This window comes from Diplotaxodon limnothrissa, linkage group LG20, assembly GCF_057381915.1.
Source record: "Diplotaxodon limnothrissa isolate DT_005_m linkage group LG20, D_limnothrissa_male_GT1.1, whole genome shotgun sequence".
Classification (NCBI taxonomy): domain Eukaryota; kingdom Metazoa; phylum Chordata; class Actinopteri; order Cichliformes; family Cichlidae; genus Diplotaxodon; species Diplotaxodon limnothrissa.
The window spans coordinates 27,094,307-27,107,796 of record NC_140615.1 but is presented as its reverse complement, the minus strand read 5'-3'; the positions used below and the strand labels follow the sequence as shown (position 1 = coordinate 27,107,796).

Here is a 13,490-nt window from a genome sequence, read left to right as displayed (position 1 = left end):
GACATAACTGCAAGATGATACAGGTGCTATGGGGATATAGCTAGAATACAACCAGTTGCAGAGGGACACATCGCATGCAAGTTGTACAGACTAGCTCAGATTGTTTGTGCTAGCTAGATGTGATGGTCTAATAAGTCTACGTTTATAAATTAGACGGCAGTAGTTTGCAACACTTCATCAGTCCGTCTGAGAGTGACAGGAATCAGTCCGAGGCAGGTTGACAGGTTGCTTTCACCCCGAGGCGGCCTGTGCAGTCGAAAACGGTCACAAAGAGGCTGACGCCGTTGCACGCTTAATCTTTGGGGTACCAGCTGCACCGGGCAACCACCAGTTTTTCCTAGTCACATGGAGGTCGCTGTCCTATTTTTACTCTAGTGTGACTGAACCAAAAACAATGTCATCAAGAAGTGGAAAGGCAGCTTGGATTTGAAAGCTCCAGGGTCAGTTGCTTGTACACAGCAGAAACCAAAATACAAGCCTTTAAAAGAGTTACATAATTTTTCTTCATCTATAAATTTGCATACATTTGTACTGATCTGATTTTAATTCAGCTTTTTGGTTTAGTTTTTAGCTTACTGCAGTTGCTGTGTGTGTGTGTGTGTGTGTGGGGGGGGGGGGGGGGGGTGGGGGGGGATACGGGTTGGTGGAAGTAAAACTTTTTTTAATCAGATTTGAACAGTTATTCTACACATGCAGTTTTTTTTTCTGTCCCAGTGACCAGTGAAATTAAAGTTAATTTACATAATCCTTCAAATGGCCCACTTAAATGAGGCGTTTCAGGAGGACTGCAGAATGGCGAGACTTGCTTCTGGAAGGGCTTTGTTAGAGTTAGGTGCCTAAACCCTGAGCTGACCGCTCCCCATAAATATGATACATAGAAATTGGGAAGTGATTAGTTATTATCCCCGGCGGAACCTTCCCAGGGATGCTGGGGTCGCGGAGGGGTTAGGCAACAGGCGGTGATGGAGGGCAGCGGCGGTGGCACTGATGTGTAAGAGGCAGAGGGAGCGAGGGGGAATTTGCAGCTTAAATAGACTATCAAATTGGGAGGGTGTGACTGGTACTGTATGAGCTATGTGTTGGATGTTTAAAGATGTTACATGTGAATGATGCAGCGCAGCTTGAGCTGCCTCCATTTATGTTAACCCCTTAGATCAGGTCATGATTAATGCACACAATGTATGCGCTACTCTGGCGCAGATCATAAACAGAGAAGTCGGATTCTTAAAAAATGCATGCGGTTCAAAATGTTTTAGTATCAAACCTGAAAACGCACACAAAAACATCTTACTTAAAAAAAAAATTTAAAAAAAAAATCCTCCTGACTGTGTTTACCAGCAAGATTCTGTTGTACATTTACTAATGTTTTATTCATCATTCCCGGCCAAGACTACAAAATGCAGCTGTAAAGAAATGGTGCGACTTTAATTGCATAGCCCATGGGAGATGGTCGCCATAGCAACATTAAAGTAGTAGAATAGCAATGACTGTGATTAAGAAATGCACAAACAGGACAACAAGCCTGCAGATACACATATCCTCCTACTTGTCATTGCTCTACGGACTACATCCACATTACCCTAGCCCATTCTTCATAGTATGACACCCTGCTTAAATGTCACTGCAAGCCAAAGACTAACCACAACTCCACATTTTATTCCTACCATAAAACAGACAAGCCAGGATGACCTCAGTTTGCAAAAAAACTTTCACTTTGAAGGTCTGAAGCTCAAAGTGGTTCTCGATATACAGCAGGACACACAAACAGAAACTGCACACAGGCACGCAGCCACATTCTGATACGTTTCCATGGCAATCCAGACTGGGATCGCGTTGCATGCCCCAGCATTTGTTCGGTGCCCACTTGTGTGGTGTTTGTGTTTTTTATCACTAGTTAACATCTGAAAATAGAATCTAAGGCTTTGCATGGGGGCATTGTGAGTTGAAATGATACACAAGGCCTGGAATTTGTTTCTACTGATTGCACACAGCTGGCGATAAGAATGCACAGCACAGCAGGAAGGAGGATGACGATGTGTATTTACCTTTGAAAACATGCTTTCTTTTCCATTCTTCTGTTTATGTTTTAGCTGTGCTTAAAGTAAATCTTTATCTTTTTTTCTCTCTTCATATTTCACTGTGATTTCAGGTCAAGCAACAAAGAAAACATATGTGAGTTACAACAACCTCAGGATCTGATCTGCTTGGAAACGAATACTGTATGTCCTTTATCTGTGATTGAAAAGAGAGCTGTAGAGAAGCAGAGAAAGACAGACAGAGGCATCCCAGCACCACCTGCAGTACCTATGCACTCCAGGACTATGGATTGCATCCAACTTTCATCCAGACATGATGCATGAGTCCTGACAGAGACTAGCACGGCTTTAGGCCTGTGTGGCTGGGTCAAGCCTCCAGAACCAAACTGTAGGTTTTTGGGGTTTTTTAAACTTGTGTCATGGCCCCACCCCCACCCCTTCTCTTGCTGACGGAGATCAACATGCCTGCTAAACAGGGGGCCACCGTGAATAAGGACAAATGCAGAAAAAGACACTGGATCTGCTTTCAAGATATTTTCTTTTAAAATGTCATTAAAGCCATATTCTCTTGGGGTTCCCATTATTGGATTTCTGTTTGTATTGTTTCTAAGTGATTTCTTTTTCTCCTGTGCCTCTTATTTCTTGAAATTGATTTAATAACCTTAAACAGCAAGCTCTGCCACATACAGTAATTTATTTTAATTAATTCAAATCAGTTCCAGATGATTCTTATGTTAGAGTGATGGGCATTGTAAGTATATATTTTTTTTTTTTTGTAAATATCTGAGAGTATTTTCATGTTTGGAGTAAAACAATAGATATCCAGTCTTTGTTCTGTTGGATTTGAATGGTTATGAAAAGCACCACAAAGTGTTCACTTTGCATGTGCCAATGTATGTTTGTTCTATTTGATGTAAACTTGAAGAAAAAAAAGGGGAAAAAAAATAAAAAATAAACATAAATTCTGAAAATGATAATAAGCTTCAGCATCCTTCTGCTGCTCGTTTTCTTTACCAGAAGTGAACTTCACTGAGGGACAGAATATGGCTTTAATCTGTTGTTGAACTGACCTTCCCTGTATCTGCAAAAGCATGTTTGTTTTATTTAGTTTCACACTGGGTATATTATGCCTAATTATGGTGTGGGAAACATTAATATCAGAGCAATCTTGCAAGTATATTGTGATGTCTGTCAAATTATGGACGTGTAATAAAATCATTTTGTTATCTTTTATACAACGAAACCAGACGGCATATCATAGTTATTTCTGTGCGTGCGGAAATGTGTGAGTTTGCACGAGAGACTCGGAGAGACTAAAGTCCAAAAGTGGCGTACAAGTGCAATCAGGCGTCGTGTTGTTTATACTGTAGGCTTGCGTAGCTGATGGAAATGTTTGGTGCTCGTACACCGAGGAGCTGTGACCTCTGCGAGAGAAAACGATGCCCACTTGCTGACTTCCTTACTCGCCCGTTTGCTCCTCTTCCCGCACCAACACCCCTCCCGAGTCTCACCGCCAATCCCCTACATGAATAATGTAACATGTCAGATCAATTTGTCCTGCTGATGACCAAGTCTTTACAAGCTAACCGCTCTTTATTCCCGTGCCTGCCTACAAGCATAATGTTACTATTTTCAATATTGATTATTGCATCAAAACATGAATAGGCCACACATGAGAGACTTCTGCTTCTTCACCCTCTAGGCTGTTACTTGGCAAATGATATATGACCAAGAAATGCCGATTCCTCTTGTCTGTGCGTGTGTGTGTGTTTGTGCGAGAGGGGGAATGATACACACAGGTTTTCAGTTGTTTCTCTTTCCATTTGTCTGGCTTCTCGCTCCACTCCTGTGGGACCAGATGGTCTTTACTTCTCATACGCACAGTCTGTCATTTTCTGTTGCACACAGCCAAGAAAAATCCCACTTATACCCAATTAAGACTAGCCTCTCCCCCACCAAATTAATTGCCTGCGTCAGTGCCTATGTGCAAGCAATCAGTAGGGGCTGTACAGAGTTTAGATTTGCAGCTCAGCAAAAAAAAAAAGAACCGAAACAATAAATAACTCAAGCAATATCTTTTTGGATCGTGATGCAAAGAAAAGAAAAACTTTAAAATGCAGAAAATGTGTAAAAAAAAACAAAGCAGGTCCTGGAATCTCTTTTATAAACCTGCCTGAAATAGTATGGGATATGAACTACTCCATCACGAGGCTCTCGGGGCTCCTGCGTAAGGACCCACCTGCTTAGTATGCACCTGTTCTGTAGGCAGCACATTCCAGGGAGACTCAAATGGGAGAAAGAATCATCAAAGGAAGGAAACTAATCATGGTGGACTAAGAGTAAGGCACATTCCACCAGGAGGGCTTAAATGTTTGAAACTTTTAAGGGATGCCAGTCACAGATTATAAGACATGGAGTATTTGATGCAGAACAATAGGTTTTATGGGCTTTTTAAAAATGTACACCAGCTTGAAAAGAGTTCTGGCTTTTAAGAGCTGTCTAGTTACAAAAATTGTCAAAACTGTCTTCTCTGTCTACGAATTACAAGCCTGCGCGACCCAATTTGGATGACAAGGTGATGGCGCTGCGCTGTGAAATGTGCGTTTTAGCGCGCACATCATGTGACTTGTAAAAGTCCTGGCACCGAAGGCTCAGGCTTTCTTCTATCTGAGTTTTCATGTCAGTTTGGTCCAGCTCCGCCTTTGAGGAAAGCCTTCTTTATCTTGTCAGAACTCCTGATGCGCTCTTTCACAGACAATTTACTGATGCTGGGTCTAGATTAGCTCTGTTTCATGGCTCCTGGGCTCTGGGCTCTCCTATCTCTCCATAAATGTCCAATTATCCAACTCCAGCCAGACTGAAACCTTATCTGCTTCCCATCAGTGACCAACTGAAGCCTGATATAACAGGGGGTGGATAAAGACACTCTTCACTCCACTTATTTCTTCCCCGCTGCATCTTGTACTGGAAACCTCCTTCTGATGCTTTTTGTTTACCAGCATCTTTTCCTTCCACTGCATTCCTTCTGTTCTCCAGAAACCAGGCCAGTTACCATTACCAGTACACAGTGACGTCAAGATTTCATAAGTACAGTAAGCTAGCCACTGGCTAGGCATGAGTCATAACATCCACCATCTTCTCATTGACTCTAATTATCATATGAAGAAAGATCACTTGTAAATTTTGTTGCTCCACCAGTGAAATGCTGTTCATTCATTCGCTCCTTTGTTTGTTTTTCTTGAAGTGATACATGAAAATATACAATGCCTTTCACTCCAAGTGAATAATTAGTCCGGGGTGCCATTCCTTATCTGTCGGTCCACAGAGCAACACCTTGGCTGCACATCGTGTGTATGCATGTGTGTGTTTGTCACAGTGTTATTGCATTTTTAATCAGCGGAAGAGACTAGGCCTCATTCTCATCACATTAGTGTCTCCTGGTATTTATTTCTCTCTCTCTCTCTCTCTCTCTCTCTCAGTGCCTGGGGGGGGGGTGTCGGTGGGTGGAGAGAATAGATTTGAAATTTGCTCGTTTGACAGTCGTTAGAGATATGGATTCTGACAGTACACAATTAGCTCAGTCACCTCCTTTATCTTCACTCATCTTCGGCTGAGGGATTTAGTATATGTCGCTTCTAATGTAATGATGGTTATACGTCTCTCACCGCCTCTCTCTACGTCTTCCTTTCCCATCTCTTCAATAGCCAAACTTCTAATTCTAGTTAATGATTATTCGAAAATTACATATCTGACTTCATGGATTTAATTGACTGCTGTGTTATTAGCATGGCTGAGTGAGACGAATGCTCTTCAGAATTTGCAGCTGAGTAGGTGCGCTAATCTGCCACTTTCCCCCAATTTCCCCTGTCACAAAAATGCATTCATGGAGAAAAGACGTACGCGAGCTGGCATAGATCTTATGAATATGTTGCATATTTGTTTCCCGCCTTGGCTGCGTGGAAGATGTAGCACACTCTCAGGAGCGTGTACTTGTATAGAATAAAGTAGTACATTTCTACCACTGAATCACAGCTCAGGTTCAGGACACAAACAAAAGCCAACAGCATTTAAAACAAGGCAGATCATCTGTGGCTCAAACAGGAGCTGACAGAGATAAGTGCTGGCTGAGTGTGAAATTTAACTAGAGAGCTAAGCCCTTGATTTCAGGGAGCATGGCATAAACAATGCATTTCCACATCCCACACAGATCACTGTTATTTCAAAGAAAAGTAAACGCCTAAAGAGAATCAAAATACCAAGATGGAAATGAATAGTTGGGGAAGAGTGATAGAAAATCCACATCAAACAAAAATGAAATGAAAGTGAAAACCAAAACGGTGCTCCTTTTTGTTTGGGAGTAGATTAGTAAAATCAGCTGTCTGGCTGTTATACTTTCATTTTTATACACTTTCTGCTGATCCTGTCTCGGGCACATAAATACACACGAATCCAACTTTAAAAGCTTATACCCACATGTTTTGCTTTGGGCATTGTGCAGGACGTGTACAGTGCAATGATTATAAATCAATTCAAAGTGTGACTTATACTCTTACCTCACGCACTACATCACTGAGGATCGTGTGTCTCATTTTTCAGTTGGCGGTGGAGTGCGGAGAACTCTCCATTTGATTAAACTCTACCCAAAGGCTGCATCAATTATGTATCTTCACAATGGAGTTAATGGACTGCAATAGCAGTTGAAGATGACTTGACTAAATTTCCACATGACATGACCAGAAAAATATCACTTTGGCAATCTAACCCTCCTGAACAGCTTGCCTTGAATGATAAAAGATCAGGTCTGCTTCTGGCTTATTAAATAAAATCACATTTTCTTTAGTTAATTTTTCTGTTTCTCTGGGTAAAACATTCTGTCCTCTGACAGATCTGTCTCATCGTGGGAGATCCTTATACACGCCATACACGTGTAAGCATATGTTCACGTAGCCGCTCTGCTACTCAGGAGACAGTGCATATTCCTTATTGTAACTGTGTGGGGTTATGTGTGTGCACTGCATGTCTCAGCTCAGCTTGCAATCCATTTACCTTGTGATCCAGTTTCTAGAATTCTGGTCTCGGGGGTTTTGATCCCATGAGTGGACCCTCACAGCGAACAGAAGGGGCCCGCCAAGCTCCGACCACACTGTCACTGACCCATCTGGCCATCAAGCCAGCAGGGAGTAAGACCAAAGCTGTGCACAAACATCCTGTGCTTACATGAGCCTTGCAGACTGCACAATGCCTGTAAAAGGTAGAAATGGTGTACAGCAGCAACCACACACTGAGAAACCCTCATGTTTTATTTTGATGTGCTGTGTGTTGTCCGGACCATGTATAATGACACAGGGCAGAGAGTTTCCAGCTAAATGCATACCACAAAGAGCAAGATGCGGCACGGTGCATAAACTGACAGTGATCCTGCTGCTGTGTTGTGTATAATTTAGAGCCGAAACAACATGTTGCTTCAGCTGTGATCTTTTCAAGTGAAGCGGAGGTTGGCTCGACATGACATTACAGAGCAAAGGGTTATTTAACCTGACCTCAATGCTGTTGTTTCTCCTTTACTTTGGAATGCAACGCCGCATAAATGGTTCAAGTGACCTCTCACACGACAAGTGTCTGCCGCGCGCCCTCAGCTGCCGCAGTAAGCCTCAGCTTAAAAGGCTGCGCTCACCATTAACGCCGGTGCAAGGCGAATTCTGTCATGTTTCATCCCCGAGTCGATTGTGAAAGTCTCCCAACTTCTTAGCTTTGTCATGCCTCTGAAAATCCACAGCCTCGACGCAAATGGGCTCCTTCCATGACTGAAGACGAGGATTTCCATCCCCAGCTCTGGAATGGATCCAATTTATGAGATAAGGAGCAAAATGCAATTACTCTACACTTTCTAAATCTGTGACTGAATGATGGAGTCTCACAGTTGTCTCAACTTATCTCATTTTCTAATTATAAGTGTGACTCAAGAGAGAGCCGGCACGTTTTATTATCACCGGGAACTGACCGAGGATCACTTCTTTGCTGATGCACTGTTTAATACATAGCATCACATGCATCGATGATACCTTCATTGTTGAGCATGTGATGCCATGGTAACCCTTCTGGAAGGTAATGAATTGAAATAAACACAAATATCTTGTAATAGGATCTTGCTGTCTATACATGCAGAAACTGATTAATGATAATTGCACTTTTGTGTTTAGTTGGCCACAGCTTGAGGCTACCTTTTATTACTCTACAAAAGATGTGATGATCTCATGCAAAGGGCATTAATCAGTATCTTTGCCATGATGTGATGCTACTGCCATCTATTGATACTGCAGCATCTAGCTTTGCTTTCCCCCCGTGCCTTAAAAGCCTTCAGATATCTCACATCACATCTCTAAATGTAAGACCTGTGCAACCAGTACTGACAAATGACAAAATGCAGTAGTTCTGAAGAGACTTCCTGTTCAGTGCTAAGGGCAAAGAAGCTCATTGTGTCTCTGTTAAAAAGCATTTAAATTGACTTACCTAATTCTTTCACAAGATGGTGCTGGAGTCATTGCTGATGGGAGAGCAAGCTGTGGCCTGAGATGAAGAATTCATCACGATCATTTTCAGTGCCATACTTAGGTGCATATTTAGTTTTCAATTTTATTACGAATATACAATCTGTCTAACCCCAATCTTCCTCCTCATTACTTTAATGTGCGCTAAAAGAGAAAATTTTCTAGAAAATGTGATGCAAAATACCAAAAACAATATACAAAAACCTAAAAATACCACAGTGGTATACAGCAATGCTCATTTGTGAGAGCAAAAATGAAAAACAGTCCTTTTATGTGCAGTTAACCAATTCATAGGCCTATGTGCAATTTAGTTATGGCTTAAATACAAAAGAAAGTAAAAATATGCTTCTCTGGGTGATTGGGTCCTGGCAATATACTATGATATATGCATACAATAATACATTCTGTGTATAAAGTTGAAAATGGTGTTGAACTACCCAAATGCATGCTCTGTTAGACTTATTTGTAGCACAGATTCAACAAGGTGCTGGAAACATTGCTCAGAGGTTTGGGGGCATATTGGCACGATAGCATCGCACAGTTTCTGCAGATTTGTTGGTTGCACATCAATGAAGAAAATTTCTTGTTCTGCCACATTCCAAAGGTGCTCTATTGGATTGAGATCTGGTTGCTGTGGAGGCCATTTGAGTACAGGGAACTCATTCAAGTTCAAGAAACTGCTTTTCTGATGACTGCTTCCAGCAAGATACTGCACCATATCAGCTCAGATCATTACAGATGGGTACACTGTGGTCACTGTGGTCGTAAAGGGATGAACATGGTTAGCAACGATGCTCAGTAAAGATGCTCAGTCGGTACTAAGGGGCCCATAGTGTGCCAAGAAAAAATATGGGATTAACCTTGTTAAATAAAGGTTAACGAAAAGGAAGATGTTTGGTTTGAACTTCAGAAGGTCATCTTGTCCATGTCTGCGACATGAGTTCCTACCATGTAAATAACTGATTAGAGATCTCCATTAAGAAGAAGTATGTTTTATTCATATTTACCATAAAAGCTCCCATCTATGATGAAAAAGAAAAAGGAAAAAAAATGCTCATATGAGGAGATAATAACCAAAGTGACCTACTAGCAGTAAAAAAAGCCAGTGTTGACATGAGTTAGCAAATTAGCACTCAGGCTAGCAGGATGCCCGTGTATTTACACCACAAAACCAAAGGTAAAAAGAAGTCTCTTCTTCTGTTGTACAAAGTTTATAGTGAATTATTTTATCAAATAAACTTCCTAGTTACTCGTGTACTTACAAGTTTCTGTAAAAAATGTGTTTATTTTGCTAATGATGCTACACAATTTAAGCTAGCAGTATCATTTAAAATTTAAATGCATTTAATGTTTTATTTTTATTTCTAGCATTGATTTTGTTTTTATGTCCTTTGAATGATAAACACATTCTGGCTTTAGCAGATCTGGCTTTGGTTCAGTTTAGTTTTGCTTGGCAGCATTTTTAATATTTTAGTACCTTGAATGCTGAGGTTAAAGTCTACCTCTCCTTATAGATACTCTCCAACCGCAGCACATTCTGCATGATTTAATATGGCCATATGCAAGACATTTTTATGGATTGCTAATAATAACATTTGAAATATATAACTTGTGTTTCGCTGACAATTATCCTTCATCATTATTATGTTTTTTATTATGGTGCTTTCTTCCTAATGGGAAACAGAGTGCCACATTTCTTGGGCTTTGGGCATCTAATGAGGCCTATTACTAAGCCGTCCATATCACATGGTGCTGCCCACCATCATACCCTCTCTGCTACTTCCAGTGCTTAGTAGCAGATCGCCTTACCGCCCCCTCAACACTAAGGTACATACAATGACTGATTAGTTTTTCCTTTTTAATCAAGAGAAAAGTTTGTGTCAATAATACAGGGCAATGGAAATAATTACCCTCCTGAGCATAATAACAGCCTGGCTTGGCATGGCTACCGGTGTAATTAGAAATTGTTATGACGGTAGGAATTATAAACACACTTACAAAACAGTATTTCTGATTAGCGGATACAGCTTGAGTTGCATAAACATCTAATGTGGGTACGTCGATACCCGTGAAAGAATTTCAATAACTAAACGCATAAAGTCAAGTATTTGTATTGATCTGTATCTACAGCTGCAGGCTCTCTCATTTTAGAAATGAAAAGTTCAGAAATAAATGAGATTAGTGGCTTTGTGTGAAGAGCTGCAAAGCAACCGCAACAGCAGGTTTTCGAGTAAAGTGCATCAGACACATCAACAACTGAAAGGTCAGTTCAGTTTTCACGAGCTTATACATTTTTCATCACATACATTAACTTTCATTCCAGGTACATTATTAATGAGTGCAGTGGGGGAGGCTGATGAAGTGAGAGATTGGCAGGGTATAAAATAGCCTCAACTCCACATTCTGATGTACCCTACTATTACATCTATTTATTGATCAGCTCAGCTCCATTTCTAGAATCAAATCACTCAGCTGTAGCAATTAGGTAAGTCTTCACCTGGAGTATAAATAGAAAGCAAACGTGCTATCCCTTTGTTTCAAGTCCTTCACCATGTTTAGCAAATTTGTTCATTTTACCAAACAAGGTCCAGCTTGAGTTCTTTCTTTTTAAGAAAAAGAAAAGATACAAACAACTGTTCTTGTCCTCTGTGCCTTTCCTCGACTCCAGAGCTGCTGATATTAGAAACTGTGACTCTTACTGCTCAGCAACACAGTGGTGTGTTATCATAACGGCATATCTAGACGCGACATATCTTTGGTCGTGTTGAACAAAGCAAGCCAGAGGCGATCCTGTAGGTGTTAATGGTTTGGTAAACAGTTTTTAAAATTCCCATCATTAGAAAGTCATTAAAAATATCCGAGCAATCTTTAAGACATAATGCCAAAATGAATAATAGGGGAAAATTCACCCAAGTGAATTGATTTTCTTAATACATTCAGATAAAACTAAATACTACAAAGTGAAGAAGATTAGTGTCACTGAATATATATATATATTTTGGGGTCATGACTTTCTTCTCAAAACTATTAGAAAAAAAAGTCAGATAAATTAAAGTGTACTGAAGACCTTCTGGTGACACTTAACGGCCTAAAACCTCTTTTTTTTTGGTCAATCTAATGATCCATACGGTGTACAAATGCTCTTAAGTTAATAAAAATCTGGCTAATATTACTGCAAGAGGAGGTGCCATGTCTTCATATTTAAACAAGACACCCCCGACATTAAAAATCACCTGCCTAATACTGTGTAGGTCTCCCCTCATCCACGAAAACGTCGGGCTTGCTGAGGTGCATGCTGTAGGAGCTTGTTTCGATTAGAATCTGGGGATTTTGGACTTCTTGGGCTCTCTGTCATGATCCTTCAGCAGTTTTCGATTTAGCGCTGTGAGGTGCAGTGTCTGGCCATCAGGCAGTGGTTTTGCCTTGAAGGAGAGCTCTTGGCAAGCAACAGTATTTAGGTGGGTGGTAGGTAAGTAGCGTCCACTGTGCTAGTGCCAGAAGCCAAGTTTCTAACATAACATTGCATTGAAATAAGTTAATCAGTGTTACACACTTCACCTGTCAGGGCTGTGGTTAATCTGTGCAGTGTTCAATCACACAGTTAGTGCTTGGAGGAAACAGAGCTTTTAAGTGCTGGCCACTAATATCTCCTGTAAATGAATCAGTCGCCCACAGTTAGATGGTTGTTGGCTAACTGATAAATGATTATTACCTTCAATTTGTAACATAATTCACCTCATAATGATCAATTATGTGTAATAGAGACTGGTGAGACTGAGCAAATGAGAGCATAATTACAGAACTGCCAAAGAAATTTATAATGTAATTTTTGAAATTCATGGACATTTTCTGCATAAACCTTCACCTGCTACAGATACATGACTTACGTATAACAAGTTATGGGAATAAGTCCTTTCTAAAAAAAATAAAAGCGGTCTTTCTTTCTATGTAATGCTATCTAAAGAAATAGCAGAATATAAAGTACATCAAATAGGTCCTGAAGTGTACACCACTGCCATGATGTTTCACAGCAATTCACAGTTTAATGATTTTTCTCGGACTACGCAAAAACCAATCAAAATGTCATGTATTGTAATTTGAAAATATACGTTTTCCAAAGCAGCATGGGTCGGCAGCATGTCAACTGTTTTTGACCTTTTTTGAATAAGCCATTGTAACAACAACTCTATACTAAGAGAATTTGAAAGCAGATATTAGTCATTGTTATTGATATTTCTCCAAGAGACGTAGGAGCATGGAGCCTAAAAAAAGGAAAACTGCCCACCGAAATGCCACAGAAAGGGAGCCCTTTTCTTAAAATATCACACCGTCTCGCAGGGGCTGCTTGCTGTGTGCTTGGTTTATTACAACAAAGAGAGCATAGCTCATGCTGCAAACCCAGCCAACTACAGGAGCCAAATGTAGCATGCTTGTGTAAACGCTGTCAAGAATGTGGCAACATTTTAAGACTGTACCATTATCTACTCCGCTGACTCAAATTCAAGCTCGACTTTGCACAGATGCCCGATTTGCAGAAAAGTTGTCACTGATTACGTGCAAATCAATGAGTTTGAACAGTTTGAATATACCTGTTCAACTGCTCATTAGCATAACTGATCAACTGATCATGACAGCAACTCAATGCATTCAGTCATGTAGACATATTCAGAACAACCTGAACACTTTTTCAGCTGTTGTTGAAAGACAGAATAATACCCTAATACACACACATACAGAAATTGCTGATCTACTATGATTTTCCTGCACAAACACCTCTGGGGTTTACAGAAAATGCCTTGTTGATGCCAGAGGTCAGGGGAGAATGCCCAGACTGTGTTGAGCTGACAGGAAGGCAAACCATTTGTTGCAAGGTACGCAGAAGAGTATCTCTGAACACAGGAGATGG

The 13,490-nt window shown here is 40.6% G+C and overlaps 1 protein-coding gene across 1 annotated transcript in view; it reads left to right on the top strand.

Moving 5' to 3' along the window:
* LOC146611088 (metabotropic glutamate receptor 7-like) overlaps nt 1-2,199 on the top strand; it is a 73,652-nt gene extending 71,453 nt beyond the window's left edge. The window contains exon 10 of the mRNA XM_085345435.1: nt 2,150-2,199. Within this exon, the coding sequence (XP_085201561.1) occupies nt 2,150-2,199 (50 nt within the window). The remainder of the gene's footprint in view (nt 1-2,149) is intronic.
* The last annotated feature ends 11,291 nt before the right edge of the window (nt 2,200-13,490 follow it).